Below are 27762 nucleotides of genomic sequence, written 5' to 3'. Positions count from 1 at the left end.
TCCCATCTCCCATAAAAACACCATCACTTGTAGTGGTGTTTTGGGGGAAGATAGGGGATGTTATGCTGGGGTCACCAAGCCTCTGGTACAACTGTAGGTAGAGAAACTGCTGCTCTGCATAGAAGGGACAGTGCCTGTCAGCTACCACTCTCTCCCCTCTGTATCCACAACCACCATACAGACATCACAGGAAGGGCTTTCCTCACACAGAAAAGGAAGGAAAGAGTCTCTTTTTATCTATATAACTTTAAACTGTAGCATATGGACATATATACATATATGTGTACACATTTGTGTGCATAAGCAAGTATTTTAAACATTTATACACCCCCTAATTCTACATGTTATGTACCAATCGAGTGCCTTACCTTAGGTACTAAAATGGGAGTAAGCAACAGTTCTTTTAGTAGTTAATCTATAGTGCCTACAATCTTTAGAATGCAACTGAAAGGGTATGTGCCTATCGGTGGGGCATGTATGGGGTATGGGAGGGGTATAGGAGTGGCATGGGAGGGGCATGGGTGGGTTATAACTAGGACATGAGAAGGACATGGATGGGTTCTAGATGGAGTATAGGAAAGGAATGTGTGGGGTATGAGAGGGGAATGGATGGGTGAGTTATGGGTGGGGCATGAAAGGGGCTTAGATGGATTATAAGTGGGGCATTAGAGGGACATGTGATGTTTTGCAGATAGGGCATGGATGGGGTAAGGGAGGGGCATGTAAGGGGCATGGGTGGGGTATGGGAGGGACATGGGTGGGTGACACACAGGTACAATTTATAGAATGTGGTATGTTGTTTGTCTATGTAACATTTAGGCATGAAAATTAACAACTACCTTTTAACTTGGGGTAAATGTGGGTGACGTTGGACCCATATATATTGACATCTAAACTTGCAGCCAAAATGTCAATTTAATCTATATTCTATTACAGAATTTGGGTGCCCAGATGCCTTTATAGAATACTGTATTAGTGCACAGGTTTTGAGTATCTACCTGCTAATTTTCAGCACTGTTTAACTGGACAGCAACAGCTCTGGAAGGTTATAGCATTAAGCCAGCTAAACACTAATATACCCGCTTAGCGCACAGCATATAATCATCTATATCACAGGATATAGCCAGCAAGACACAAATATTCAGCACTTTGACGGCTAAGTTCAGGAGACAAATTCTGCCAGTCACCAGAAATGGCCAAGCATTGAGGGGCTCATCTACAGAGCATGGGTAAGTCTAACATGGGCTTACCGATTTCTAAATCGGGACTACCGCAGGCCCAGAGCTGCTACTGGTGGTAGTTCAACCCCGAGCAAGTACCATTTCCAGGGGAAAAAGTAAAACCCAGGAAATTGCTTGCCTGGTGGTAACTTGGCGGTAATCGGTCATCGCCGCATGCTGCCTGGTTACCGCCAGGTTACCATGGAAACCCTTGTCGCCAACACAATGGGTGGAGAAAAGGGCTCTCCACCACGAGGCCATGAAGTAAGAGTTTACCTGCTGCAGTAAAAAGGGCTCTGGAACACAGGAAAAATGTCACCAACAGCTAGCTCAGGGCCCTTTTTCCTGAATATCCAGGCTAAGTGTCAACCATGGGACTAAACCAGCCTGCCTACTGTACAATGAACATTGGCCTCCTAATTTTTAAAGCCCTTTATAAAATTGTCTCCATAATGCATGTGTAATTAGTATGTATTACTATATATTAATTTTAGTATATATGGTGGTAATTATGTAAAGTATATACTTAAACGTATGCACGTATGCACTGATTACTCATATAAATCATTAGACTATTAGCCTAATCACCTTTTTATACCACCATTGATGCTACTTTGCTTCACTCTCAGTGCCTTTGAAACAAGTATTCAGCTCCAGGGTGTAGCTCCGCTCAGCAGCCCCATCCCTTTGTATGGCAACACTACCTATACTTGCACTGTCCAAGTTACACATTTTGGGGCATATTCAGTAAATACTGCAAATAAATTAGAATATGCTTAGGTGTAATTGCCTAAAGAGTGTTAATATTAGGCCACATATTTTACAACGCTCGCTCAGCACTGAGTTACCTTTACAGCATAATCCTTAGCGTGGATTACCACAGTAAACTAAGTGCAAGGATTTATGCCCACATCCAAACTAAAAAATGTTAGGTGTGAAACGCTGCACATACATTTCGGCAACACCCCTAACCCACCCATGCTCCTGCCCCGGCCATGCCTCCTTTTGAGTTGTGTGCTAGACATATGAAAAAAATAAATGATTAAATTGTTACTGAGAAATGGAGCTATTTGTAAAAGTAGAAGTGTCAGATGTGACTGACTGTAAATGAGGGAGGGGAGAAGGAGAGCAAAGACATGTTTAGAAGTTGATGTTTCCCTCTATCCAATTTGCTAAAATGGAAAATTATATCAGTCTATCTTAAACCAGTCCACAGGAGAGAAGGATCAAAGTGTCATCATCGCTATCTCTATTATTTCTATGTGGCCTGCAATTAAAGTGCAGCACGAATCAAGGACAAAACACTAATAGCAGTTTCCAGAAATAGATGTCCGTTCGGATCAAGCAACAAATCCCTTGAGTCAAGGGAGACAGCAGAAGAGCACAGTATTTTAAGGCGAAGCTCTGTATTCCTTCTGTCCTCACTATAGGATGACTGTGTGTCAAGGCAAAGCTATGACGAAACTGTGATACAGGTAAAACTAGAGCTGGTACAGAAGACTTTTTATAGAGAGAATGATTTTATTTCCCTTATTTCTAGGATTGAATGAGGTCTTGATAATGGCTTATGCATTAGTTAGCCGATGCCAGACAACCTACAGTGTCATAAGTTATGGTATGGGAAACACCAAGAAAGCTGATCTGATCTTGGGTGGAATAATTTCAACCACTTACCCTGTACTGGAAGAACCCTTAAGCTTTACAAATATCAATACAACTGAATCCTGCATACTGTAAGTACAAACTTTCACAATTATACATGACAACACACACAAATCTACCTAGACAACACACACAAATCTACCTAGACAATATACACTTCACAAAGTGTCATCGGATCACCAATATTCAGCAGACCTAAGTTAACTGTTCTCTTCATTAAAAGGTGCTTTAAAGAACAGCATTTTAATCTTTTATTAATAAGCATATCTTCTAACATTATCCAAATTATATATTTCTAACAGAAGACAGCATCTGCTGGGAGAAAGGTGTGGTAGATCTGATATGGTAAAACCAGGACATGGGTGTAGTCTGTACTAAAGATATTAAAACAAAAATCCATATATCACATTGCTTTGTCAGCTATTTCATGTTCTTTACTTAATGATAGCCAGAAGAGCTGCAGAGAAAGGATAATTGTTAGTCATTTACCCTTTTAAGAATGTATTTACCTTGCTAAATACCTGAATGAAAATCTGTCTCTAAAGCAGCTAAAGGTTTATCAGACTCTCATTGGGCAGAAATCTCACCTGTGTTGAGTGCTGGAGCAAATGTCTGTCTCTAGAATGTTTTAAACATACATATATCATTTTTAAAAATCTTGAAAACTCTGGCTACACTCTTCCAAAATTCCACTTGTGTATTAATCTACCAGAAAGGGACAAGCATAAGTACATAAGTACATAAGTAGTGCCATACTGGGAAAGACCAAAGGTCCATCTAGCCCAGCATCCTGTCACCGACAGTGGCCAATCCAGGTCAAGGGCACCTGGCACGCTCCCCAAACGTAAAAACATTCCAGACAAGTTATACCTAAAAATGAGGAATTTTTCCAGTCCATTTAATAGCGGTCTATGGACTTGTCCTTTAGGAATCTATCTAACCCCTTTTTAAACTCCGTCAAGCTAACCGCCCGTACCACGTTCTCCGGCAATGAATTCCAGAGTCTAATTACACGTTGGGTGAAGAAAAATTTTCTCCGATTCGTTTTAAATTTACCACACTGTAGCTTCAACTCATGCCCTCTAGTCCTAGTATTTTTGGATAGCGTGAACAGTCGCTTCACATCCACCCGATCCATTCCACTCATTATTTTATACACTTCTATCATATCTCCCCTCAGCCGTCTCTTCTCCAAGCTGAAAAGCCCTAGCCTTCTCAGCCTCTCTTCATAGGAAAGTCGTCCCATCCCCACGATCATTTTCGTCGCCCTTCGCTGTACCTTTTCCAATTCTACTATATCTTTTTTGAGATACGGAGACCAGTACTGAACACAATACTCCAGGTGCGGTCGCACCATGGAGCGATACAACGGCATTATAACATCCGCACACCTGGACTCCATACCCTTCCTAATAACACCCAACATTCTATTCGCTTTCCTAGCCGCAGCAGCACACTGAGCAGAAGGTTTCAGCGTATCATCGACGACGACACCCAGATCCCTTTCTTGATCCGTAACTCCTAACGCGGAACCTTGCAAGACGTAGCTATAATTCGGGTTCCTCTTACCCACATGCATCACTTTGCACTTGTCAACATTGAACTTCATCTGCCACTTGCACGCCCATTCTCCCAGTCTCGCAAGGTCCTCCTGTAATCGTTCACATTCCTCCTGCGACTTGACGACCCTGAATAATTTTGTGTCATCGGCGAATTTAATTACCTCACTAGTTATTCCCATCTCTAGGTCATTTATAAATACATTAAAAAGCAACGGACCCAGCACAGACCCCTGCGGGACCCCACTAACTACCCTCCTCCACTGAGAATACTGGCCACGCAATCCTACTCTCTGCTTCCTATCTTTCAACCAGTTCTTAATCCATAATAATACCCTACCTCCGATTCCATGACTCTGCAATTTCTTCAGGAGTCTTTCGTGCGGCACTTTGTCAAACGCCTTCTGAAAATCCAGATATATAATATCAACCGGCTCCCCATTGTCCACATGTTTGCTTACCTCCTCAAAAAAATGCATTAGATTGGTGAGGCAAGACTTCCCTTCACTAAATCCGTGCTGACTTTGTCTCATCAGTCCATGTATTTGTATATGCTCTGCAATTTTATTCTTAATAATAGCCTCCACCATCTTGCCCGTCAGTGCACATTCCTTTACTCCTGTCACGACATTGCAACATTCCATTCATGCACAGATGTTGCCCAACTACTGAAAAATGACTTTATAAAATTGATTCCTAAATCTCTACCTCATGTTTCATACCTGGTCTCTCAAGTCATTGTAAACCATTGGTTTTCCTATATTTCATAATCAGATCATTCTGCTAGGTATAGTTGCATCCTTTTCAATCACATTGGAATACATGGGCTGATTCTGAGTTTAAACTTCCATGAGATGCAGGCCTGCTACTAAACCCCAAGTCCCAAAACTGCCTGATACCTGATATCATGCTGATGGCAATGGAGCAGCGAGTGGTCAAACAAAACCTAGATTATAGCCCTTCATGGAAATAAAAAGCAAGTTAGGATTGAATGTATGCTTGCATTTGAGATATAATAATAAAAAAATATCCAGTGGTTAAGCACTTCAGAATTTTTTTTTTAATTTTTGTTACATATGTACCCCACGCTTTCCCACTCATGGCAGGCTCAATGCAGCTTACATGGGGCAATGGGAGGGTTAAGTGACTTGCCCAGAGTCACAAGGAGCTGCCTGTGCCTGAAGTGGGTATCGAACCCAGTTCCCCAGAACCAAAGTCCACCACCCTAACCACTAGAATTAATATGTTTCAGCAGATCTGTGGAGAATCTCAGTTCCATGCATAAGGTCTTCCAGGGTTTAGCTAAGATTCAGTGGTAGAATTGCTGGGTATAATTTGGTAGTTGAAAAGTAGGAGTTGGATTAGGGTGAATTAGTATAAAGTTGCATAGTACCATAGTAGATGGCGGCAGATAAAGATCTATATTGTCCATCCAGTCTTCTCAACAAGACATGATCTCTTAGAATAGTTTATGCATCTAAAGATGTGTTTTGATTGCTCACAGGGAGGAATTTTACCAATACATTCAACATTCCTCGACCTTTCATTTTGCAATTGAGGAGATCAACCAAAATGCAGAAATCTTACCCAATATCACCCTGGGTTTCCAAGTCATTGACTCCTGCTCTGATGCTTCGCTTTCACTGTGTGGTGTTCTAAGCATATTATCAGGAAAAGAAGAAATAGTGCCTGGCTATACATGTTATCCGAAGAGCCACGTTGCAGGTTTCATTGAAAGACTCCCTTCATTGGCATCACATGCAATTGCCAGACTCACCGGGATCTATAGATACCCACAGGTACAGAAAAAATCAGTCTCAATTTATAATCTCTGAAATTTTGCTGTGATAGTTTCTCTTTTCCCTCACCCATCTTTTATTGGTCTGCATTATTGATGGTGGTTCCTTGGTTTGATATCTTACCGGCATATTACAATCATTGTATTAATTTGCCACTTATTTTTCAAATACTCATGAATCTCTGAACAGGGTTCACAGGAAATGTATTACAGAGAAGTATGCCTTCCATAACTCAAAATGATTTCCAAGAACTGGCAGGAATAACCTAAATTTGTTTTCAGTGTGTAGACTAGTCATTTCCAATATATAGTTGTAATACAGCTATAGTGAAGTTTTCTTATTAAGTGTACTTCAAACGTTTCTTATAACACAGAGAAATGTACAATACTTGTATCTCTGCTTATCATCTATTGTTGTAACACTTATAGATCCCAAAGGAGCGCCCAAGTTTACATGAGGACGTCCTCACAGAACATCCCAGCGAAGGGGCGGGGAAACCTGTATTATTGAAAAAAAAGATGGGCATCCATCTTTCAGTTTGATAATATGGTCGGGGACACCCAAATCTTGAAATTTAGGTCGTCCCCAGAGATGGTTGTCCTTATACTTGGCCGTTACTGATTTTCGGCGATAATGGAAACTAAGGATGCCTATCTCAGAAACGACCAAAAGCAAGCCCTTTGGTCATGGGAGGAGCCAGCATTCATAGTGCACTGGTCCCCCTCACATGCCAGGACATTAACTGAGCACCCTAGGGGGCACTGCAGTGGACTTCAGAAAAAGCTCCCAGGTACATAGCTCCCTTACCTTGTGTGCTGAGTCCCCAACCCCCCCTTCAAAAAAAAAAACCCACTCCCCAAAACTGTACACCACTACCATAGCCCTTATGGGTTAAGGGGGCACCTAGATATGGGTACAGTGGGTTTCTTGTGGGTTTTGAAGAGCTCACACTTACCAACACAATTGTAACAGGAAGGGGGGGATGGGCCTGAGTCCGCCTTCCTGAAGTGCACTGCACACATTAAAACTGCTCCAGGGACCTGCGTACTGCTGTCATGGAGCTGGGTATGATATCTGAGGCTGGCATAGAGGCTGGCAATAAATATTTTATAAAACCTTTTGAGGGTGGGAGGGGGTTAGTGACCACTCTGGGAGTAAGGGTTCATACGGTCAGTTAGAGCATCTTTTTGTGGCTTGGTCATAAGAAAAAAACGACCAGGTAAAGTTGTCCAAGTGTTCGTCAGGGATGCCCTTTATTAAAAGCAGGAAGCCGGCAAAAGAATCGGTTGTACTGCTAGATGACCGAGGAGTAAAAGGGGCGATCAGGGAAGACAAAGCTGTAGCGGAGAGATTAAATGAATTCTTTGCTTCTGTCTTCACCAAGGAAAATTTGGGTGGGATACCGGTGCCGGAAATGGTATTCGAAGTTGACGAGTCGGAGAAACTTAATGAATTCTCTGTATACCTGGAGGATGTAATGGGGTAGTTCTACAAACTGAAGAGTAGCAAATCTCCTGAACCGGATGGTATTCATCCCAGAGAACTGATAGAACTGAAAAATAAACTATTTTTTAGAAATATGTAATCTATCCTTAAAATCGGGTGTGGTACCGGAAGATTGGAGGGTGGCCAATATAATGCCGTTTTTAAAAAAAGGTTCCAGAGGGGATCCGGGAAATTATAGACCGGTGAGTCTGACGTCGGTGCCGGGCAAAATGGTAGAGACTATTATTAAGAACAAAATTACAGAGCATATTCAAAAGCATGAATTAATGAGACACAGTCAGCGTGGATTAAGTGAAGGGAAATCTTGCCTCACCAATCTACTACATTTTTTGAAGGGGTGAACAAACATGTGGATAAAGGTTAGCTGGTTGATATTGTGTATCTGAATTTTCAGAAGGCGTTTGACAAAGTACCTCATGAAAGACTCCAGAGGAAATTGGAGAGTCATGGGAAAGGAGGTAGTGTTCTATTGTGGATTAAAAACTGGTTAAAAGATAGAAAACAGAGAGTAGGGTTAAATGGTTAGTATTCTCAATGGAGAAGGGTAGTTAGTGGGGTTCCCCAGGGGTCTGTGCTGGGACCGCTGCTTTTTAACATATTTATAAATGACCTAGAGATGGGAGTAACTAGTGAGGTAATTAAATTTGCTGATGACACAAAGTTATTCAAAGTTGTTAAATCGCGGGTGGATTGTGAAAAATTACAAAAGGACCTTACGAGACTGGGAGACTCGGTGTCTAAATGGCAGATGACGTTTAATGTGAGCAAGTTCAAAGTGATGCATGTGGGAAAGAGGAACCCGAATTATAGCTACATCATGCAAGGTTCCACGTTAGGAGTCACGGACCAAGAAAGGGATCTAGGTGTCGTCATTGATGATACGTTGAAACCTTCTGCTCAGTGGGCTGCTGCGGCTAAGAAAGCAAAAAGAATGCTAGGTATTATTAGGAAAGGAATGGAAAACAAAAATGAGGATGTTATAATGCCCTTGTATTGCTCCATGGTGTGACCGCACCTCGAATATTGTGTTCAATTCTGGTCGCCGCATCTCAAAAAAGATGTGGAGGGGCTTAATCGAACGTGAACGCCTATCTCCATGGGCGTCTATGTCCAAAAACGGGTACGTGAAGAGGCGGGACAGACCGTATTTTCGAAAAAAATGGACGTCCATCTTTCGTTTCGAAAATACGGTTTGTACGGACCAAATGCCATGGATTTTAGTCATTTCTGAGCTGGCATGTTTAGTTTCCCTTATCGCTAAAAAGAACCCCGCCCAGCTCAGAAATGTCCTAATCTAAGCCATTTGGTCATGGGAGGGACCAGGATTCGTAGTACACTGGCCCCCCTGACATGCCAGGAAACCAACTGGGCACCCTAAAGGTCAGTGCGGTGGACTTCAGAAACACCTCCCACATGCATAGCTCCCTTACCACGGGTGCTGAGCCCCCAACCCCCCTCCCCCAAAACCCACTACCCACAAATGTACAACACTACCATAGCTCTTAGGGGTGAAGGGGGCACGTACATATGGGTACAGTGGGTTTTGGAGGCCTCCCATTTACCAGCACAAGTGTTACAGGTAGGGGGGATGGGCCTGGGTCCGCCTGCCTGAAGTGCACTGCGGTACCCACTAAAAGTGCTCCAGGGACCTGCATACACGCAGGCCTCTACGACTTGTTGCTGCTGTATAACCTTGGCACACACGTTGACACCTGAAGACTAATCTCTCCGAAAATGTCCTTTATTGGAATAAGCCCGTTTACTCACAGTTAACTGCAGATCCGAGGTTGTGCCCCACTGGCAACGAGTCTCCCTGGTACTGAGATTAGCAGTAGGTCAGAGCTGGCAGAATGCTGTACAATGCCCTCTTTCAGCAACATTCAAGGTAAGAACTAAGTTCTGTAACGTGGCTAACACATGAAAGAGAGCTAAAAGTGTCTTACAAAAATGGCCACTACCTCATGGACTACCGGAAACAGAACAGGGCACACTCTGACCCAGTGAGCAGGGAGAAAAGCACCATGGGAGTAAAGCCTACCAACTACCAACATCGTGAGCGTTTACCACAAGCTAGTGGAATCATGGAGCCCAATACCCTACACCCACCACAATGCATTGCTGATGTGACTCTGCAGTGGGTACAACAGAAAAGGTATCACACTCACCTGAGAGCCACATCAGAACCAGGGAAAGGCTGTCAGAGGATATAACACATTCTGCTGTCATGGAGGTGGGTACGGCATTTGAGGCTGGCATAGAGGCTGGATAAAAAGTTTTTAAAGTGGGGTTTTTTTGGTGGGAGGGGGTTAGTGACCACTGGGGGAGTCCGGGGAGGTGATCCCCGATTCCCTCTAGTGGTCATCTGGGCAGTTGGGACACCTTTGTGGGACTTGTTCGTGAAAAAAAAGGGTCCAAAAAAAGTGACCCAAAATCGCAGTAAAAGCGCCTTTTTTTCGATTATCGGCTGAAGACATCCATCTCTCTTCAGCAGATAACCACGCCCCAGTCCTGCCTTCACCACGCCTCGGACACCACCCCCCCCCCCCCCGTCAACTTTGTTTGTTCCCGCAACGGAGTGCAGTTGAAGACGACCAAAATCGGCTTTCAATTATACCGATTTGGTCGCCCACGGGAGAAACATGCCCATCTCTCGATTTGGGTCAAAATATGGGCGTCTTTCACTTTCGATTATGAAGTGGATAGTGGAATTAGAAAAGGTACAGAGAAGGGCGACGAAAATGATAAAGGGGATTGGATGACTTCCCTATGACGAAAGGTTAAAGCGGCTAGGGCTCTTCAGCTTGGAGAAAAAGCGGCTGAGGAGAGATATGATAGAGGTCTATAAAATAATGAGTGGAGTTGAACGGGTAGATGTGAAGCGTCTGTTCACGCTTTCCAAAAATACTAGGACTAGGGGGCATGCGATGAATTTAAATGTAGTAAATTTAAAACAAATTGGAGAAAATGTTTCTTCACTCAACCTATAACTAAACTCTGGAATTCATTGCCAGAGAATTTGGTAAAGGCGGTTAGCTTAGCGAAGTTTAAAAAACGTTTGGACCGCTTCATAAAGGAAAAGTCCATAGACCGCTATTGAATGGGCTTGGGGAAAATCCTCTATTTCTGGGATAGGCAGTAGAAAATATTTTGTATTTTGGGGGGAAATTGCCAGGTCTATTGTGACCTGGATTGGCCACTGTTGGAAACAAGATGCTGGGCTTGATGGACCTTTGGTCTTTCCCAGTTTGGCAATACTTACGTACTTTTGTACTTTTCCATTATGGGTCAAGGACGCCCATGTGTTAGGCACGCCCAAGTCCCGCCTTCACTACGCCTCCAACACGTCCCTGGGAACTTTGGTTCCGCGATGGAAAGCAGTTGGGGACGCCTAAAATCGGCTTTCCATTATACCGATTTGGGTGACCCTGTGAGAAGGATGCCCATCTTCCAATTTGTGTCAAATGTTGGGCGTCCTTCTCTTTCATAAATAAGCCTGAAAGTGAATTAAGACAGCTAAAGATGGGATTAATAGTTGAGTCAATTTCTTGTGATATATGTTCATGTAAACTTGTCTTGTCCAATGACTATATTAAGGGCTAGATCCTGTATATGGTGCCAAAAAAATTGGCGATGAAAAAAATTAGCCCTAAACAGTATTCTATAAAGGCATATAATGATAGTATAGAACATTGTGCCAGAATCCAAAGCCAACAATGGGCATGAGGATTTACACCAGCTGAAACCAGGTGTGAATCCCATCATCAACAATGGGTGTGGAACCTCAAATTCTATAGCCCTGTGCACATTTTAAGCGAACACCCCTGAACTGCTCATGTCCCTTTACGACCCTATAGATTGCACAAAATTCTACTACAAGAGTCAGCTGGTTAAAATTGATCTGAACATTTATCACCAGTGCTAAAAATATTTTGTTTGCTCCCTTTGTATCAAGTTTAAGATTTTATGCTTAGTCTTAAAAGGTCTCAAAAGTGCTGGCTATAAAGTTACATGAATATCAACCCCTGAAATCTTTAAGATCTGCTGATCAGTTCACACTTGATGTACCAACACACCATTTAGTGAGACTGAATGAATTTAGATAATCCATTTTTTATGTAGCAGGTCCCTGAATGTGGAATAATTCACCATTGATAATAAGAAAAATTCACCATGTAAATCAGTTCAAGAGGGATTAAAAGACTTCTCTGTTTACACAGGCATATGGTGAGATGAGAGAACTGAGTTAAGAGAACAGAAATTATGTTATTATGAATATGCTAAAATTTGTTAATGCATAATTTATGTGAATATTATGTATGAGGTCTGTGTTTGTGTCATTGTATGTTGTTAGTCTGATATTATGAATGTATGTATTGTTATCCGCGAAGAACATTTGGATTGCAAGGACCAATAATACTACTCCTCCAGCCTTCTTAATTCCCCATTGGTCATTGCCCCCCCCCCCCAAAAAAAAAAAAAAATGTAACAGTAGATATCAGACTCTGTGACAGCTTCGGATATTATGGTCATTCCTATTAGAGCAGAAAGTTGGTCCCAAGAGTAGGCCAGTGGTTTGTGCAGTGGAATCTAGACAAAGGGACCCAGGTCCATATCCCACTTTAACTAGCACAGTTGTGGTGGAAATTATAAGCCTTCCAAAACCCAAAAAATACCAGTTGTACCTATAAATACATCTATAGACCAGAGGGCTCACAATACAAAATAAGGTGGGATTTTTACCTTGAGTCCCTTTATGTGAAGTTCACTGCCCTGACCACTAGGCTGCCCCTCTGCATTGCTGTGATGTCTGTGTGACCAGTGTACTAGAAATGGTGCCACAAAGCCATTCTTGTGGTTTCTTTTTGTGTGTTTTTCCCAAGAACATTTTGTCTTTTGAAAATGGTACCTACAGAAATACATACTGAGCACAAAAATGCCTGGAAATTAGCAATTTTTGCAACAAAAAAGTAGACGTTTTTCCAGTTTGAAAATTGCTATGTTCAGATTGAACATTTTAGACATTTTCACCAAAACATCTACAATTGGACATGGCTGTCATATCGAGAATTACCCTCTGAGAATTTCCTTTCAAAGGTTACAACTCCACTTTTTACATACATTGTAATTTCTTCTATTTATTACTTTTGAGCTTCCAAGATTCCACTTGCAAAGAGAAAGACGACAAAGGAATTATCTTCCTAATTAATTTTCAAAAGTTGGTATATAACCATCTAAAACAAAAAAAAAACATGCAACTGGCAAGGGGTGTGAGATCTGGTCATGTTTTTAGTGGAATTAAGATGGAAATGACCAGGCAATGTCCCATGAAACACAATTCAAGTCTTTATTGTAGGTGTCCGCAATCATTGGTGCAGTCTTGAAATTACATTCTTAGATGACTCGGACTCTACCTAGTTTGTGTTTCGGCTTGTGCCTTCAACAGGAGTCTGCAAAAGTAGAAGAATGTATAAGACTACCAGTGGTTATATAACAGGAACGCAGCCCACAATACCAAATCATGTTCAAAAAGAGTGTCAGAAATTGTTTTGTATTGTCTAGCTTTGAGGGCTCCTGCTGGAACTCTTACTGACTTGCTTTTCTTTGGATTGTTACCATGATGTAGGTTTCTGCCAGGTACTTGTGACCTGGTTTGGCCACTGTTTGGAAAACAGGATACTGGGCTAGATAGACCAATAGTCTGACCCAGTATGGTGACTTTTTTGTTTTTATGTAGGGGCATTTTCAATGTGACATCTAAGTCCGATTTTTGACGTTTTGCTCAAAATGTCCACTATTCGAATAGGAAAAGAGGTCATTTTAGAAAATTAAAAAGTCTATCTCTTTTTTTTTAATACTATTTTGAAGAATGTTTTGTGCTTTGGACATTTTATTTTTCGGTCCATTTTCGAAAACCAAAATTGCAAAACAGATATTCATGCTAGTGGGATGTAGGAGTAGCCATTTACAGTAGACCGGTCCTCCAGACATCCCATGAGAGCAATGGAGCACCCTAAAGGGCACTTCATAAAAATACTCCAAGGTACACATCTCACCTTTGCTCCCTTATCTTGTCCCCTGAGCCTCCAAGACCCACCCAAAACACACTGTCAGCCACTGTACACCACTATAAAAGTACTTATGGGTGAAGGGGGCACCTATTTGTAGGTACAGTAGGATTTTGGTGAGTTTGGGAGGGGTCATTGCTTCCACAAGTGTGACAGGTAGAGGGAGATAAGGACTTAGGTCTCCCATTGTGCACTGCACTGACCACTATACTACTCCAGGGACCTGCATGCTGCTCTTATAGACCTGCCTTTAACATCTGAGGCTGTCATAGAGGCTGGTAAGTCATATTTTTATTCACATTTTTGTGGGGTGGGAGGGGTCAGTGACCAATGGGGGGTATTAGGGGTCACTCCTGATTCCCTCCAGTGGTCATCTGGTAATTTGTCTAGACCAAAACATCTTGGTTTTAATCCTGGACATTTTTGTTCCATTTCATTATGGCTGAAAAACATTCAAGTGTTAGGCACACCATAATCCCACCTTCAAAATGCCCCCGATATGCCCTCATGTGATTTTAAGCACTGCAGATGAATTGCATAGATTAACATCTATTATCTTAAAGTTATCAATGTATTAGAGAGATCAATTTGCCCTAGGTGGATCTTATAGATTAACATCTGCAAAATAGGTTTTGAAAATACTAATTTGGATGTTTTTTTTTTTAAGAAATACATCCAAATGGTAAATTATGATGCTTTTTAGACGTTTTTCTCTTTAGAATATGATTCCCAAATCTCTCTCAAATAAGTGTTAAAACCTGAAAAGATGAAATCCGTTGACCTTTTCCATCCTAGATCAGCTATGGATTCACAGAAACTTCACTGAATGAACATGATGAGTTCCCATACTTTTATCACAGTTTTCCGAGTGATTATTCTCATTTCCATGGTTTGACTCCACTTCTCAGACTCTTTGGATGGAGTTGGGTTGGAATTCTCACCTCAACTGATGAGAATGAAATAGCGTACTGTGAAGAACTGAAGAGGGAGATTATCAGGAGTGGGGACTGTGTAGATTTTTTGGAATCAATTCCAGATACTATGATTACCTCTCGTGAAGAACTAGAGAAAAGAAGTGAACAGATTTTGAACAAGATCTACAAATCAAAGGCCAATGTTATTATTATCCACACTACCAAGATAATCACAATAGAAACATTCTGTATAATGTCCTATGAAAAGATTGATACAAAATTGTTTATCTTCTCTATGGAGACCTCTTCTATTAAGAGCAAGCTTATTTCCATCACACCTTTGATATGTAATGCATTGAATGGCTCCCTAAGGCTTACTATCCCAAAAGGAGATATTCCAGGTTTTAAAGATTACCTCCAAAATAGCAATTTCTCTACTTTCACGGACCAAATTGTCTTACTTTTGAGACCTGCGGTTGAATGTGATTTACACAATGACAAAGAAAACTGCACAAGATCAGAGACACAGTCTATCACTGATGCTTCACTATTTGATATGGATAATTTCGAGCTCACTTACAGTCTTTATAACATGATCTATGCCATGGCTCATGCGTTACACAACTTGTACACGGCCAAGTCCCAACGTGGAAATACTATTAAAATGGAATTTAAGCCGTGGCAGGTAAAATCAGGAGGTTCAACTTTTCTAGCTAGTGTAATGGGTTTTTTTTCATTACAGAAAAATTCATTTATGCTCACTCCCTGATTTTGCATATGGTTTCCAAAATAATACAAGTAAATTTGAATGCACACTTGATTTCCACATACAAAATCAGCCAATTAGTACTGATAATTAGGTGTTGGTACACAATTATTGGTGCTAACTGGCATTAATTTAAATTTGCACATGCATCTTTAGGTGCCAGGATTAGCCATGGGAAGAGTATGGGTGGATTAGGGGTGTTCCTCCAATTTGCACGCCCTAATACAGAATAACAGAGATCCGCACCTAATTTAGGCTTGAGGATTTATACTTGGTTTCACTAGGTGTAAATCTTTCTGCCCCAAAATCAGCACAGATCCTGGTACTAAGCACTATTCTATAAAGGTGCCCAACTCTGAGAACTGTTTATAGAATAGAGTTTAAGCAGAGTATCAGTTTTTTGGCTCCATCTATAGAATTTTAGCCAAAATATTGTAGATTATTGATGTACATAATATAAAGCAATACATAATATGCATATGGAAAATTGCAATTAAATACAGTGCACGTCAGATAAGCGCATGCTCTGTTTAACTGCATGCCGTACTTAGGTCCTGTTTTTGGCGCCATCAATTTCTATGGGGACAAACTTCGGTTCTGTGCATCACTGATAAGTGCAAGATTTGCTTATATGCATGGTTTAAGACCGCTCCACTGCAGGAAAGACTCCGCATAAACGCATGCACGGAATATGGAAGCCGATTGGCGTGTGACAACCACTGAGATTTCAAATTTACCGCCCCTTTAACTGCCACATCCCAGTCGGTGATACTAAAGAGGAGTTTCATCGCTACGTAGCTGTTGATCACGATCTGCAAATAGCTGACAACAGCACTGATGTCGAGATATGCGCCTACACGCAGACAACAACGGCTGATGATGAAACAGATGGTGAAATGAGCAGCAAGGCACATGCTGACGAAATTCAACAACCTTCTTCTGTGACTTTTGCAAGAGCGCTGGAGAGTCTCAACATCGTACGGGTGTCACGTTTTCAAACGCTGGAACTCGGTTTGTGAGCCCTTGGGCCACTGCCGAGGAGCGGCAGTGGCAGGCAAATCCACCCCACACTAGAGACAGAGCAGATCTCTGACAAACAGCTAGGCTTCACCTGCACCTGGCCGCTTTTCACCAGAAGTTGAGCTCCTAGCTTCAGGTGGCCAGCAGGACTTACTGGACAGGGCTGGGACTGAGGGTCAGAGGGAAAAGGAATAAACATGGGCAGCAAGGCAGGAAACTGGGCTAGGGCTCACAGAAATGACAACACAACACAAGGCAGGGAATGGGCAAGCTAAGGGACAGAAAGTGGAAGCTGCAAGCAGCCACAAAAGCAGGAAAAAAAACACTGACAAACAAGGGAAAGAACTAAAAGCTGCAAGAAGCCACAGAAGACAGACAACCCAGAAACTTAAGCACTACACAACAGAACTACAAACAAGGAGCAAGACTAAGAAACATGCAAACCCTAAACTAAACATAGACTAACTAGAAACAGGCAAGAGCTTCAGGCAAGCAACTAGAACCAGGAAACAAACTCAGACAGAAGTGCAACAAGCACCAACATACCAGGGCCTTAGACGCAATGCAAAGGCAAAGGCAGAGAGTATCAAAATGGCTAATAAGCCCAGCAGCGACTGGAGCTCACTGCAACAATCACCAGGCAGCTATGGGTGCTGTGCAGGGCCAAACAAGACAGACAAATCTGGCAGCCTGGAAGATCCGGACTGGACTAGGCTGAAGTCTGGAACGGGTGATAGTCCATAGCAGCCACAGGTTCTGGCCACCAGAGGGCGAGGTGAGCACAGACGTAACAACGGGCCTATCTGGAGGCCACTGGATGTCAGTGCTATGACAGTTTTTACCGTCTAGAGAAAATCCACAAAAGTGGAGAACTCAATAGATCCCACGAGGCATAAAGGTAAAAAACAAAAAAGATGGGAATATAAAAGCCGGGCAATCCAAAGATTGGCACCAAACTGAAATTAAAATAACCAAAGTTTATGTGGAATTGTTTTATTTTCATTTGTTTGAAAATTATTAAACATTGGTTATTCCCACCTTTTTTGTTTTTAGTTTTTACCGTCTGGCAGACGTAGTCTATGGAACTCACAGACCCAATAGTGTACAGAGGACTATACGTGATTACTTCAAGTAAGTCTAACGTCAGTTAACGGAGACTGTATACTGTACGTATAATAATAATACTGTACATATGTTTATCAGATGTCAAGTTTCTTTGAGTCACAACAGTTAAGTGCACGCTCCGGTTAACTGCATGTATTTCTTTGGTCCCAGACCCTTGCACTTAAGCGGATTGCACTGTATTTCAGTTTGGCTGTAAATGAAGACTAAAAAAGAATTTTCTAAAAGTTGAATAAAAAATGGAAATCTAATATAGAAACTGCAAATAGTCTTAGGGAATAGAGAGGAAACCGTATTTAACCTGGAACATTGTTTCTATGTCTAATAGATAAAAGAAGTCATGGGGAACTGAGCGAGACTGAGCTGTGGAAATATTAAGAAGCTGATATGGTAGGCCTGTTAGTGGGCTTAAGGACGGATCTGGGAGTGGAGCTTCCTCAGTTGAGGGGTACGGGATGAGGGAGGGAGGAAGTGGGAGATCTTTTGATTTGGTGGGGCAGGCAGATGAGTGAGGGAAGAGAAAAGAAGGGGGAGTTAGGAATACTGAACACCATGGGAGAGGGAGTGCTTGAATATAAACCCTCGGTTTGTATTTGAGTTAACATTTCCTCCACTATTTTTTTTAGGGGACAAATGTTATCTCAGTTTATCTTCAGAGTATATACAGTATATTAGTTCTGAAATGAGATCTAAAATATTAGTACATAAGCATCACCATGCTGGGACAGACCAAGGGTCCATCGAGCCCAGCACCCTGTCACCGACAGCGGCCAAAAGAACAAGCAATTTGTCCCGCCCATCCTAGAAATCCTGTATTATTCCCTCGTCCATTCAATAACGTTTTATGGCTTTTTCCACCAGGAAGCCGTCCAACCTTTTTTTGAAGTCTGCTGAGTTAACCGCCTTAACCACCTTATCCGGCAGCAAATTCCAGAGTTTAACCACGCATTGAGTGAAGAAAAATTTCCTCCGATTCATTTTAAATTTACCACACTGCATCTTCTTCACATGCCCACTTGTCCTAGTATTTTTGGAAAGCGTAAACAGACGCTCCACATTGACTCATTTCATTCCACTCATTACCTTAGAGACCTCTATCATATCTCCCCTCAGCCTCCTTTTCTCCAAGCTGAAGAGCCCTAGCCTCTTCAGCCTATCCTGATAGGGAAGTCATCCCATCCCCTGTATCATCTTTGTCGCCCTTCTCTCCACCTTTTCAAATTCCACCATCCAGTTCATTTTCAAAAGAGAAAACCGGCCATCTTCCAACACAAACAGGGAGATGGCCGGCCTTCTCCTAAATCCGGCCAAATCTGTATAATCGAAAGCCGATTTTGGCCGCTTTCAACTGCTTTCCGTCGTGGAGCCAGTGAAAGTTCAAGGGGGCATGTCGGCAGTGTACCGAAGGCGGGACAGGGGCATGCTTTCAGATGGCCGGCTTTGCCCGATAATGCATTGTAAGGCAGTGATTGAAAAAAATTACTACAGATCGATTAATGTCTCCTATTTTGGTGGCACTAAACAATCCTGCATTGTCTCTTCCTAGTTAATTGTACTATACCTTTTATCTGCCCATTGTTACGTCCGTGGTCGTGACTCCTCTTTTGCTCACCTAATCTCCCGATGGCCATCCAAGACGGCTCCTGCCTGGTCAGCTTCTAAGATGGCTCCTGTCTGGCCAGCTTCCAAGATGGCTCCTGCCTGTCCTTCCTGTGTGCTCACTTCCTATGTGTTCCAAGCATCTCCTTGGTATCAGTGTGTTCCCTGCTCCTGTCCTGTAGTGGGTGACATCATCAGTGATAGCCTTCATAAGGAAGTGCTGTACTTGCATTCAGGGCCTTTGTATTGCCAAAAGGTCGTCAGGTTAGTCAGTATATTGTTGTGCTGCTACAAAGCCTTGCTTTGGGCTCTGGCCCTTCCTGCTTTGGGCTCTTGCCCTTCTGCTAGTCCTTCTGTTGCCATGCTCTTTGTTTGTAGCTTCTGAAACTTCAGCCATAGCTTAATTCCCTGTCTCTGTTTGTAGCCACTGAAGCTTCAGCCATAGCTTAGCTCCTTCTTCTTTGTTTGTAGCTTCTGAAGCTTCAGCCCGTGTTTAATTCCCTGCCTCTGTTTGTTGCTACTGTAGCTTCAGCTATAGCTTACTCCCTGTCTCTGTTTGTTAGCTACTGAAGCTTCAACCTAGATTTTGCTAGATTCCTGGTTTATTCTACTGTCTGCTGCCTGCCCAAGACCTTGCTATTCCTGGTTTATTCTACTGTCTGCTGCCTGCCCAAGACTCTATAATTCCTGGTTTATTCTACTGTCTGCTGCCTGCCAAAGACTCAGCTATTCCTGGTTTATTCTACTGTCTGCTGCCTGCCCAAGACTCTGCTATTCCTGGTTTATTCTACTGTCTGCTGCCTGCCCAAGACTCTGCTATTCCTGGTTTATTCTACTGTCTGCTGCCAGTCCAAGACTCTGTTAGTTCCTGGTTTATTCTAACCCTGCTCTTGCCTAGCTTGTGTATATCCTGAAACCTGCTTCTGCCTAGCTTGTGTATATCCTGAATTTTGCTTCTGCCTGGCTTATGTGTATATCCTGAGTGTATATCCTGTACCTTGCTTCTGCCAAGCTAGTGTGTATTTCCTGACCTCTGTTTCTGCCAAGATTGTATGTACCTCCTAACCTCTGCTTCTGCCAAGCTTGTATGTGTATCCTAGCCCCTGCTTCCACGAAGCCTTTGTGCACATCCTATCTGCTTAGTCTACCTTGTGTTTCTTGCTTAGTGGCTGCGTAGCAGTTTTCAGTCCTAGTCTAGTGCTTTGCCAAGCCTCCATCATGTATCCTAGACCCAGGGTGGGTCCTCTGGGTCTTCAGTTCCTGCCCTGTCCTGCCGGTCGCCTGCACCCAGGGGCTCAACTCCTGGGGAATGATGGTCAAGTGCAGGTGAAGCTGTTCCTGTTCTGCCTGTTCCAGTTTGCTTACCTCCGCTGCAACTCCAGTCCTGTTCTGCCTTGTCTCCGGTTTGGGGGTGGTTTTGCCTGCCTCTGCCGCTCCTCAGCAGTGGTCCATGGGCTCACGAATCTAGGTCCTGCCTCGAGGACCTGACACCCATGACACGCTCTCTCTAAAAATATATACAGAACAAAATAATCAGTAGATGTACAGCTCAGCATTTTACATTCTTAGAGGATTCACCAGTTCAATCTACATAATCCTACATGGTATTAAAAATTTGCCTTGATTTGAAAGAAATAATGTAGCAAACAAAATATTGAGGATTTATACTTAAGCCAAAAAGAGAAAAAAATATTCTAACTATGCATTATCTTTCTAGCTCAACCAGTACCTTAAAGAGGTCCACTTTAAAGCCCCAGATGGACATGAGATCTTATTTGATGACAAAGGACATGCTCCAACTCATTATGATATCATACAGTATTTTAATTTCCCTAATTTGACAACCGCCTGGAACCATGTCGGAAGTTTCAAGCCCTCAGCTCCAAAGGACAAGCAACTCTTTGTGAACCAAACAGCCATCAGATGGAAAACTCCCTCAAACCAGGCCTGATACTATCTATTCTGTTTATAGAAGGGTTAATAATGTGGAAACAGAGCAGAGAAAGAAAAGGACATGACTAAGTTTACAAGCACATGTTTTTGTAATTATAGAATAAATATCACAGCCCTTTGTTGAAAACCTTCCCAGTATAAAATCTGTCTTTAAATTAGTTCTCATGATAGCTCAGAAATGCTCTATTTATTGGGGAAAATCTACCATGTTGTCATTAGTACATCAGAAGTAATGGAAGCAGATGTAGCAGACAATCTCTCTTATAGAGAGAGGCAACTGCTGTTTGAGGAATATGACTATTTCTGTATTTCTTCGTCTCCTCAGGTCCTCCGCTCTGTGTGCACTGAGAGCTGTACACCTGGATACAGGAAAGTTATTGACCGTGAGAAGCCGGTCTGTTGCTTTGACTGTGTCCCCTGCTCTGAAGGGGAGTATTCTAATACCACAGGTAGACAAAACACATCATGGTGGTTTATATATGTATATATGAAATACCAGTAGTTAATGTGAACCAGATATACACCTATCAGTACTGGAAACAAAGATATAGCAAGATGCTGAATACTTCCTGCATCCTACATCATATAGTTAATGATTCAAGGTTATGCAATAAAGGGATCATCCTGGCTACAACCACTTAGCTTTCATACACCGAACTTAACCCCTATACTGTACCGTTGTCTTGGATTTTTGTAACCCAAGTGCCTGACCGTGCAATGTTTAGAATTAAATCTTACTTTTTAATTATTGGACCATTGTTCAAGCTTCACTAGATCCTTCCTTATGCTATCTACACCCAGGGCCGTGCCGATGCGGTAAGCGAGGTAAGCGCCGCAGGGGGGCGCCCACCTCTGGAGGGCGCCGCCGCGGTGCTTACCCTCGCCCCGCCGAGGACTTTAAATCTTTTGGCACCAGAGAGGGGGGTGCCGCCGCTCCCGCTGCTCTTCATCCTGGCACCCCCCCTCCCGCACCAGCCCTTTAAATTTATTTGCCGAGCGAGCACAGCACCTCGTGTGCAAGTAAAAGAAGCGGATCCGATCATCTCATTGGGCCTTCCCTCACTGTCCCGCCCTCCTCTGAAGCAACTTCCTATTTCCTCTAGGGCGGGACAGTGAAGGAAGGCCCAATGAGATGATCGGATTCGCTTCTTTTACTTGCACACGAGGTGCTGCACTCGCTATCGCGTCGGCAATTTCTTTTTAAAGACGGGTGGCAGGGAGAAGACGAGGCAGGCTATGGCTATGGATGGAGGAGTGAAGGGCAGAGAGGGACAAGAATGGACATGGATGGGAGGGCAGGACCCAGGGAGAGAGGAGAAATTGCTGGAAATGGATATAGAGCAAGAAATGAAGAAGAAAGGAGAAAAGTAAAGAAATAAATGGAAAGGAAGCCCTGGAAACGGAGTTAAGAGGACAGATAGCAGCAGAAACAGATACTGGGCCAGCATGATCAGAAAAAGAAAGTCACCAGACAACAATGGTAAAAAAAAATCATTTTATTTTCATTTTAGTGTTTGGAATATGTCCACTTTGAGAATTTACATCTGCTATCTTATTTTGCAATGTATAGCAATTTGTTTCTAAGAATATTGCTGACAATTCCTTTCAGTGTGGCAAGTGGTGAGCGATCATTTTCATGGGGGGGGGGGGTGATCATTTTCACGGGGGGGGGGGGGGGGGGCGCCAACTGATAGTCTGCAGGGGGGCGCCAGAGACCCTAGGCACGGCCCTGTCTACACCCTCTGGGGTGTCCACCCTATTACAGAGTTTGGTGTCATCCACAAAAAGACAAACCTTACCAGACAGTCCATCCGCAATATCGCTCACAAATATGAGAAAAAGAGTCGGCCCAAGGACTGATCCCTGCAGTACACCACTGATAACATTTTTTCCCTCGGAGCAAGCTCCATTTACCACTATCCTCTGTGTCCTTCCATTTAACCAGTTTTCAATGTAGTCAGTCTCTTTAGGGCCCGTACATGCAGACTATTAAAAAAAAATCACCCAGCTAATTTTATGCCTTTCAGTCTTGACTTTGTATAGCTGAGCATAGGGGTGGTGAGCACAGGCATGACCCAAGTCAAACTGCCACCTGAGGCAAGCAATGAGATGGTGCCACTGGCCCTCTTAATGCTTGACCCCCCCCCCCCCCCCCACCAAATCTAATAGTTCTTCCTTCATACTCTTTCTCTCTCCCAAAGCCCTTCCACTCACCCCCGTCCATGGTCTGGCATCCCCTCTTCCTTCCTCAACCCTGTTCCCAAGTATGCCTTCCCCTTTGGTTTTTCAAAAGGCGGTGGCAGCAGCGATTCCTATACAATGCCCTATCGCCAGCACTGGCTTCTTCTCTGTATTGCAGCCTGCCTCTGAGGAAACAGGAAGTTACATCAGAGAGGAGGGCCACAATATAGAGAAGAAACCAGTGTCGGTAGCAGAGCAGTGTATGGGAATTGTTGCCGATGACAACTTTTGGAAAATCAAAGAAGAAGGTAGACTAGGGGATGGGGGTTGAGGAAGGAAGGGGGAGAACCTAAACCACAGCCAAAGAAGGGGGGTGGCTGGTGGCTGGTGACAGTTGCAAGATACATCTCTGTGAAACCTGCCATCTGAGGTCCCCGGCTCAGTTGGAATAATGGTAGAGCCACCACTGCCTGAGTATATGGAATAACCCATTTATTTCATATCCAGAAACCTTCTTCTCCTCTTCAATGTCCAATAAGGTACAACATCCCCCATTACCTGTCCCTGTGCCTTTCCACATGGGAGTAAATTCTCAAAGGGCACCTAAACGTAGGTGCCCTGTAAGAGCATGTAAGCAGAAATTCTATAACAGCAATTGCGGGCATAATTGCCATTCTAGAATAATACATAAGTGCGTTTATGTGCTCACCTTTAGGCGTGCGCACTTACACCATGTGGGCAGTTGGGTGCGTAAATGCTAGTGTTCTATCACCTGATCCTCCTACACCCCTTCCACATCAATGCTCCCTTGCAGATGTATGTACTAGATTTGTCAGTGCAATTTATAGAATACTGACTGAAGACAGTTACAAACATAACTGCAAATTAGCCCCAGGTAATACCAAAAATAGCCTATCATTTGCCATTAATGTCAGTTGTCAGCTAATCATTAATTTATGTGCACAAATTCCCTTATTCTGTAACAGCACAAGCAAATTTGCATTCAAACATTTATTTGTATGGAATATTTTATAGAATTAAGGGAATGGTACATGTGGAGGGGCATAATCGAACGAAAACGTCTATCTCCATGGGCGTTTATCTCCGAAAACGGGTCCGTGAAGGGGCGGAGCGAACCGTATTTTGGGAAAAAATAGACGTCCATGTTTTATTCGACAATTTGTGAGCTGGGCGTTTTTGCTTTTCAGCGATAATGGAAAATGAAAGCGCCCAGCTCAAAAACAAATAAATCCAAGGCATTTGTTCGTGGGAGGGGCCAGGAGTCGTAGTGCACTGGTCCCCCTCACATGCCAGGACACCAACCGGCCACCCTAGGGGGCACTTTTACAAAAACAAAAAAAAAAGGTCAAAGAGCTCCCAGGTGCATAGCACCCTTCCCTTGTGTGTTGAGCCCCCCAAATCCCCCTCAAAACCCACTGCCCACAAGTCTACACCATTACTATAGCCCTAAGGGGTGAAGGGGGGCACCTACATGTGGGTACAGTGGGTTTGGGGTGGTTGGACGACTAAGCATTAAGCAGCACAATTGTAACAGGTAGGGGGGGATGGGCCTGGGTCCACCTGCCTGAAGTCCACTGCACCCCCTAACAACTGCTCCAGGGACCTGCATACTGCTGCCAGGGAGGTGGGTATGACATTTGAGGGTGAAAAGAAAAAGTTGTGAAACATCATTTTTTGTGGTGGGAGGGGGTTAGTGACCACTGGGGGAGTCAGGGGAGGTCATCCCCGATTCCCTCTGGGGGTAATCTGGTCATTTAGGGCACTTTTGGGGGCCTTATTCGTGAAAAAACAGGGTCCAGGAAAAGTGCCCTAAATTCTAGCTACAAATGCATACTTTTTTCCATTATCGGCGAAAGGCGCCCATCTCTGTTCAGGTGATAACCACGCCCCAGTCCCACCTTCACCACGCCTCTGACACGCCCCCGTCAACTTTGTACGCTTCTGCGATGGAGTGCAGTTGAAAACGTCCAAGTTCAGCTTTCGATTATACCGCGTTATTCGTTTTTGGGAGATAAACGCCTATTTCCCGATTTAGGTCGCAATATAGGCGTTTTTGTCTTTCGATTATAAGCTGGATAGCCTGTCAGTTATTGTTTCCGTCTTCTTAAAAACTGAGATTTGTTGGTAATGAAGTGCTTAAAAAAATGAATTCTTAAGACATCGTATGTTCCATAGATGCTGAGAACTGCAAGAAGTGTCCAGAAGATCAGTGGCCCAGTGAGAAGAAGGATGAGTGTCTACCAAGAGTCATTGATTTCCTGTCCTATGATGATCCCTTGGGTGCAGCTTTGTCTTCTATTTCTATTCTCTTATTCATTATCACTGCCCTAGTGCTGGGAATCTTTATTAAATATCGGAACACAGCTGTGGTGAAAGCCAATAACAGGAATCTCAGCTACATCCTCCTCATCTCCCTCATGTTGTCTTTTCTCTGCACCTTGGTATTCATTGGTCAGCCTGGATCAGTGACTTGTCTTCTCAGGCAATCTGCTTTTGGGATGATATTTACCATTGGTGTTTCTTCTGTGCTGGCAAAAACTGTCACAGTTGTCATTGCCTTCAGAGCCAACAAGCCCAGCAGCAAGTTAAGAAAGTGGGTTGGGACAAGAGTGTCCAGCAATCTAGTCCTTCTTTGCGTCTCTGGTGAGATTGTCATATGCACTCTATGGCTGATCATCTCTCCTCCATTCCCTGAATATGACACACAGTCTGTAACTGGGAAGATCATTCTACAGTGCAATGAGGGGTCCACTATTGCATTTTATAGTGTGATTGGGTACATGGGTTTTTTGGCTCTTCTTAGTTTCACTGTGGCTTTCCTAGTAAGGAAGGTTCCGGATAGTTTTAATGAGGCTCAGTTTATCACTTTCAGCATGCTGGTGTTCTGCAGTGTTTGGGTGTCCTTCATCCCATCATACCTGAGCACCAAAGGCAAATACATGGTGGCTGTGGAGATATTTGCCATCCTGGCTTCCAGTACTGGACTGCTGGGCTGTATTTTCACCCCGAAGTGCTACATTATTTTGCTCAGACCTGACCTGAACACAAGGGGTCATTTAATAGGGAAAAAAGTATCCTAAAAATGCCATATGACGAAGGATTTCTTTATCATGATCTTGTATTCCTGCTCAATATTTAAAAAAAAGTGATTGAATTTTTAAATCGAATGCCTTCATTATAGCCTGAAAACAGTGAGTCAAATTAATGAAAGGAAGGTAAATATTTCCTGTAAGGCCATGGGCTAGTGCAAAGTGTGTACAAGTGTGGAAAACATGTTATGTGAGATTTGCACTGGATACCAGGAACTAAAGAGCAAAGCAGATGATCTCTCTACAACGACAAAACACAGCAGGCTAAAGTAGAGGCTGACCAAAGACAAATCACCACTGGAGGTATAAACCAACAGTCTTTTATTGATCAAAATAAAGAAAGGACCTGACACGACGCATACAAGCGCCTACATCAGCACTAAAAACAAATGGACAAACACTTGCAACGTATACGAGCAGAGCTGAGGTTCTGCGCTTCCATCTAGAGCTTATTGTTTGAGCACTGATATAGGTGCTTGTATGCGTTGAAACACAGCCCGTGTCGGGTCCTTTCTTTATTTTCATCAATAAAAGACTGTTGGATTATATCTCCAGTGGTGATTCGTCTTTGGTCAGCCTCTACTTTTGCCTGCTGAGATTTGCAGTGGAAGCAGAGACAATCGCTAAATGACGTATTATCTAATGGAAAGGAATGTGATTAGGAGTAGCAGAATTTTAGCAAGGGAAGTTAGTATGATAGTTTGACACCTGTAACAGAAAAGTCACGTGATAACGTGTCATGTGATCAGTTATTTTAGCCAGCCCTTAGCCTGTATAAATATGTATGATGTCTGCAGAAAGTGGGAGAAGATAGTTTTCTCTAGCTGGGAAGCCAGTTGGTGAAGTCTTCTGCTCCACTGACGTTTCTCTTTGCATATGCCTTGCTTAGCACTTTATTTCTAATCTGATATGTTTTTTTGCTTCTGCCAAAATAATGCATTTCGCTTGCCTTGTTTTATTTTCTTCTTCTACTTTCCCATGTTACTTGGGGGTATGTTTACTAAGGTGTGCTAGCGATTTTAACATGTCTGCAAAGTTTATATATGTTAAACGCTAACACGCCTATACATTTCTATGGGCGCATTAGCATTTAACGCACGTAATCCATTTATGCATGCTAAAACCGCTAGCATGCCCATAGCACCCCTTAGTAAACATAGGCGTAAGTTGTGTGTGCATCAATATAAATAAATATAAATATATTTATCTATTTTAATTATTATTATTTATTTATTTTGTGGTATCTCAGTGGGTGGGTCTTGTGGGTTTTTGGGAGGTTGTGTCAT

General features: G+C 43.0%; 1 protein-coding gene across 1 annotated transcript; it reads left to right on the top strand.

The window, feature by feature from the left end:
- Positions 1–1225: 1225 nt before the first annotated feature.
- LOC115457057 (vomeronasal type-2 receptor 26-like) lies at positions 1226–26467 on the top strand. Its single transcript, XM_030186481.1, has 7 exons — positions 1226–1229; positions 2761–2953; positions 5946–6240; positions 14607–15410; positions 20950–21177; positions 21511–21634; positions 25563–26467. Exons 1-7 carry the CDS (start codon positions 1226–1228, stop codon positions 26465–26467), a joined length of 2553 nt encoding a protein of 850 aa, XP_030042341.1.
- The last annotated feature ends 1295 nt before the right edge of the window (positions 26468–27762 follow it).

This window comes from Microcaecilia unicolor, chromosome 14 (genome assembly GCF_901765095.1).
Source record: "Microcaecilia unicolor chromosome 14, aMicUni1.1, whole genome shotgun sequence".
Taxonomy (NCBI): domain Eukaryota; kingdom Metazoa; phylum Chordata; class Amphibia; order Gymnophiona; family Siphonopidae; genus Microcaecilia; species Microcaecilia unicolor.
Note: the sequence above shows the minus strand (reverse complement) of the source record. Positions and strands in the feature narration are given on the sequence as shown.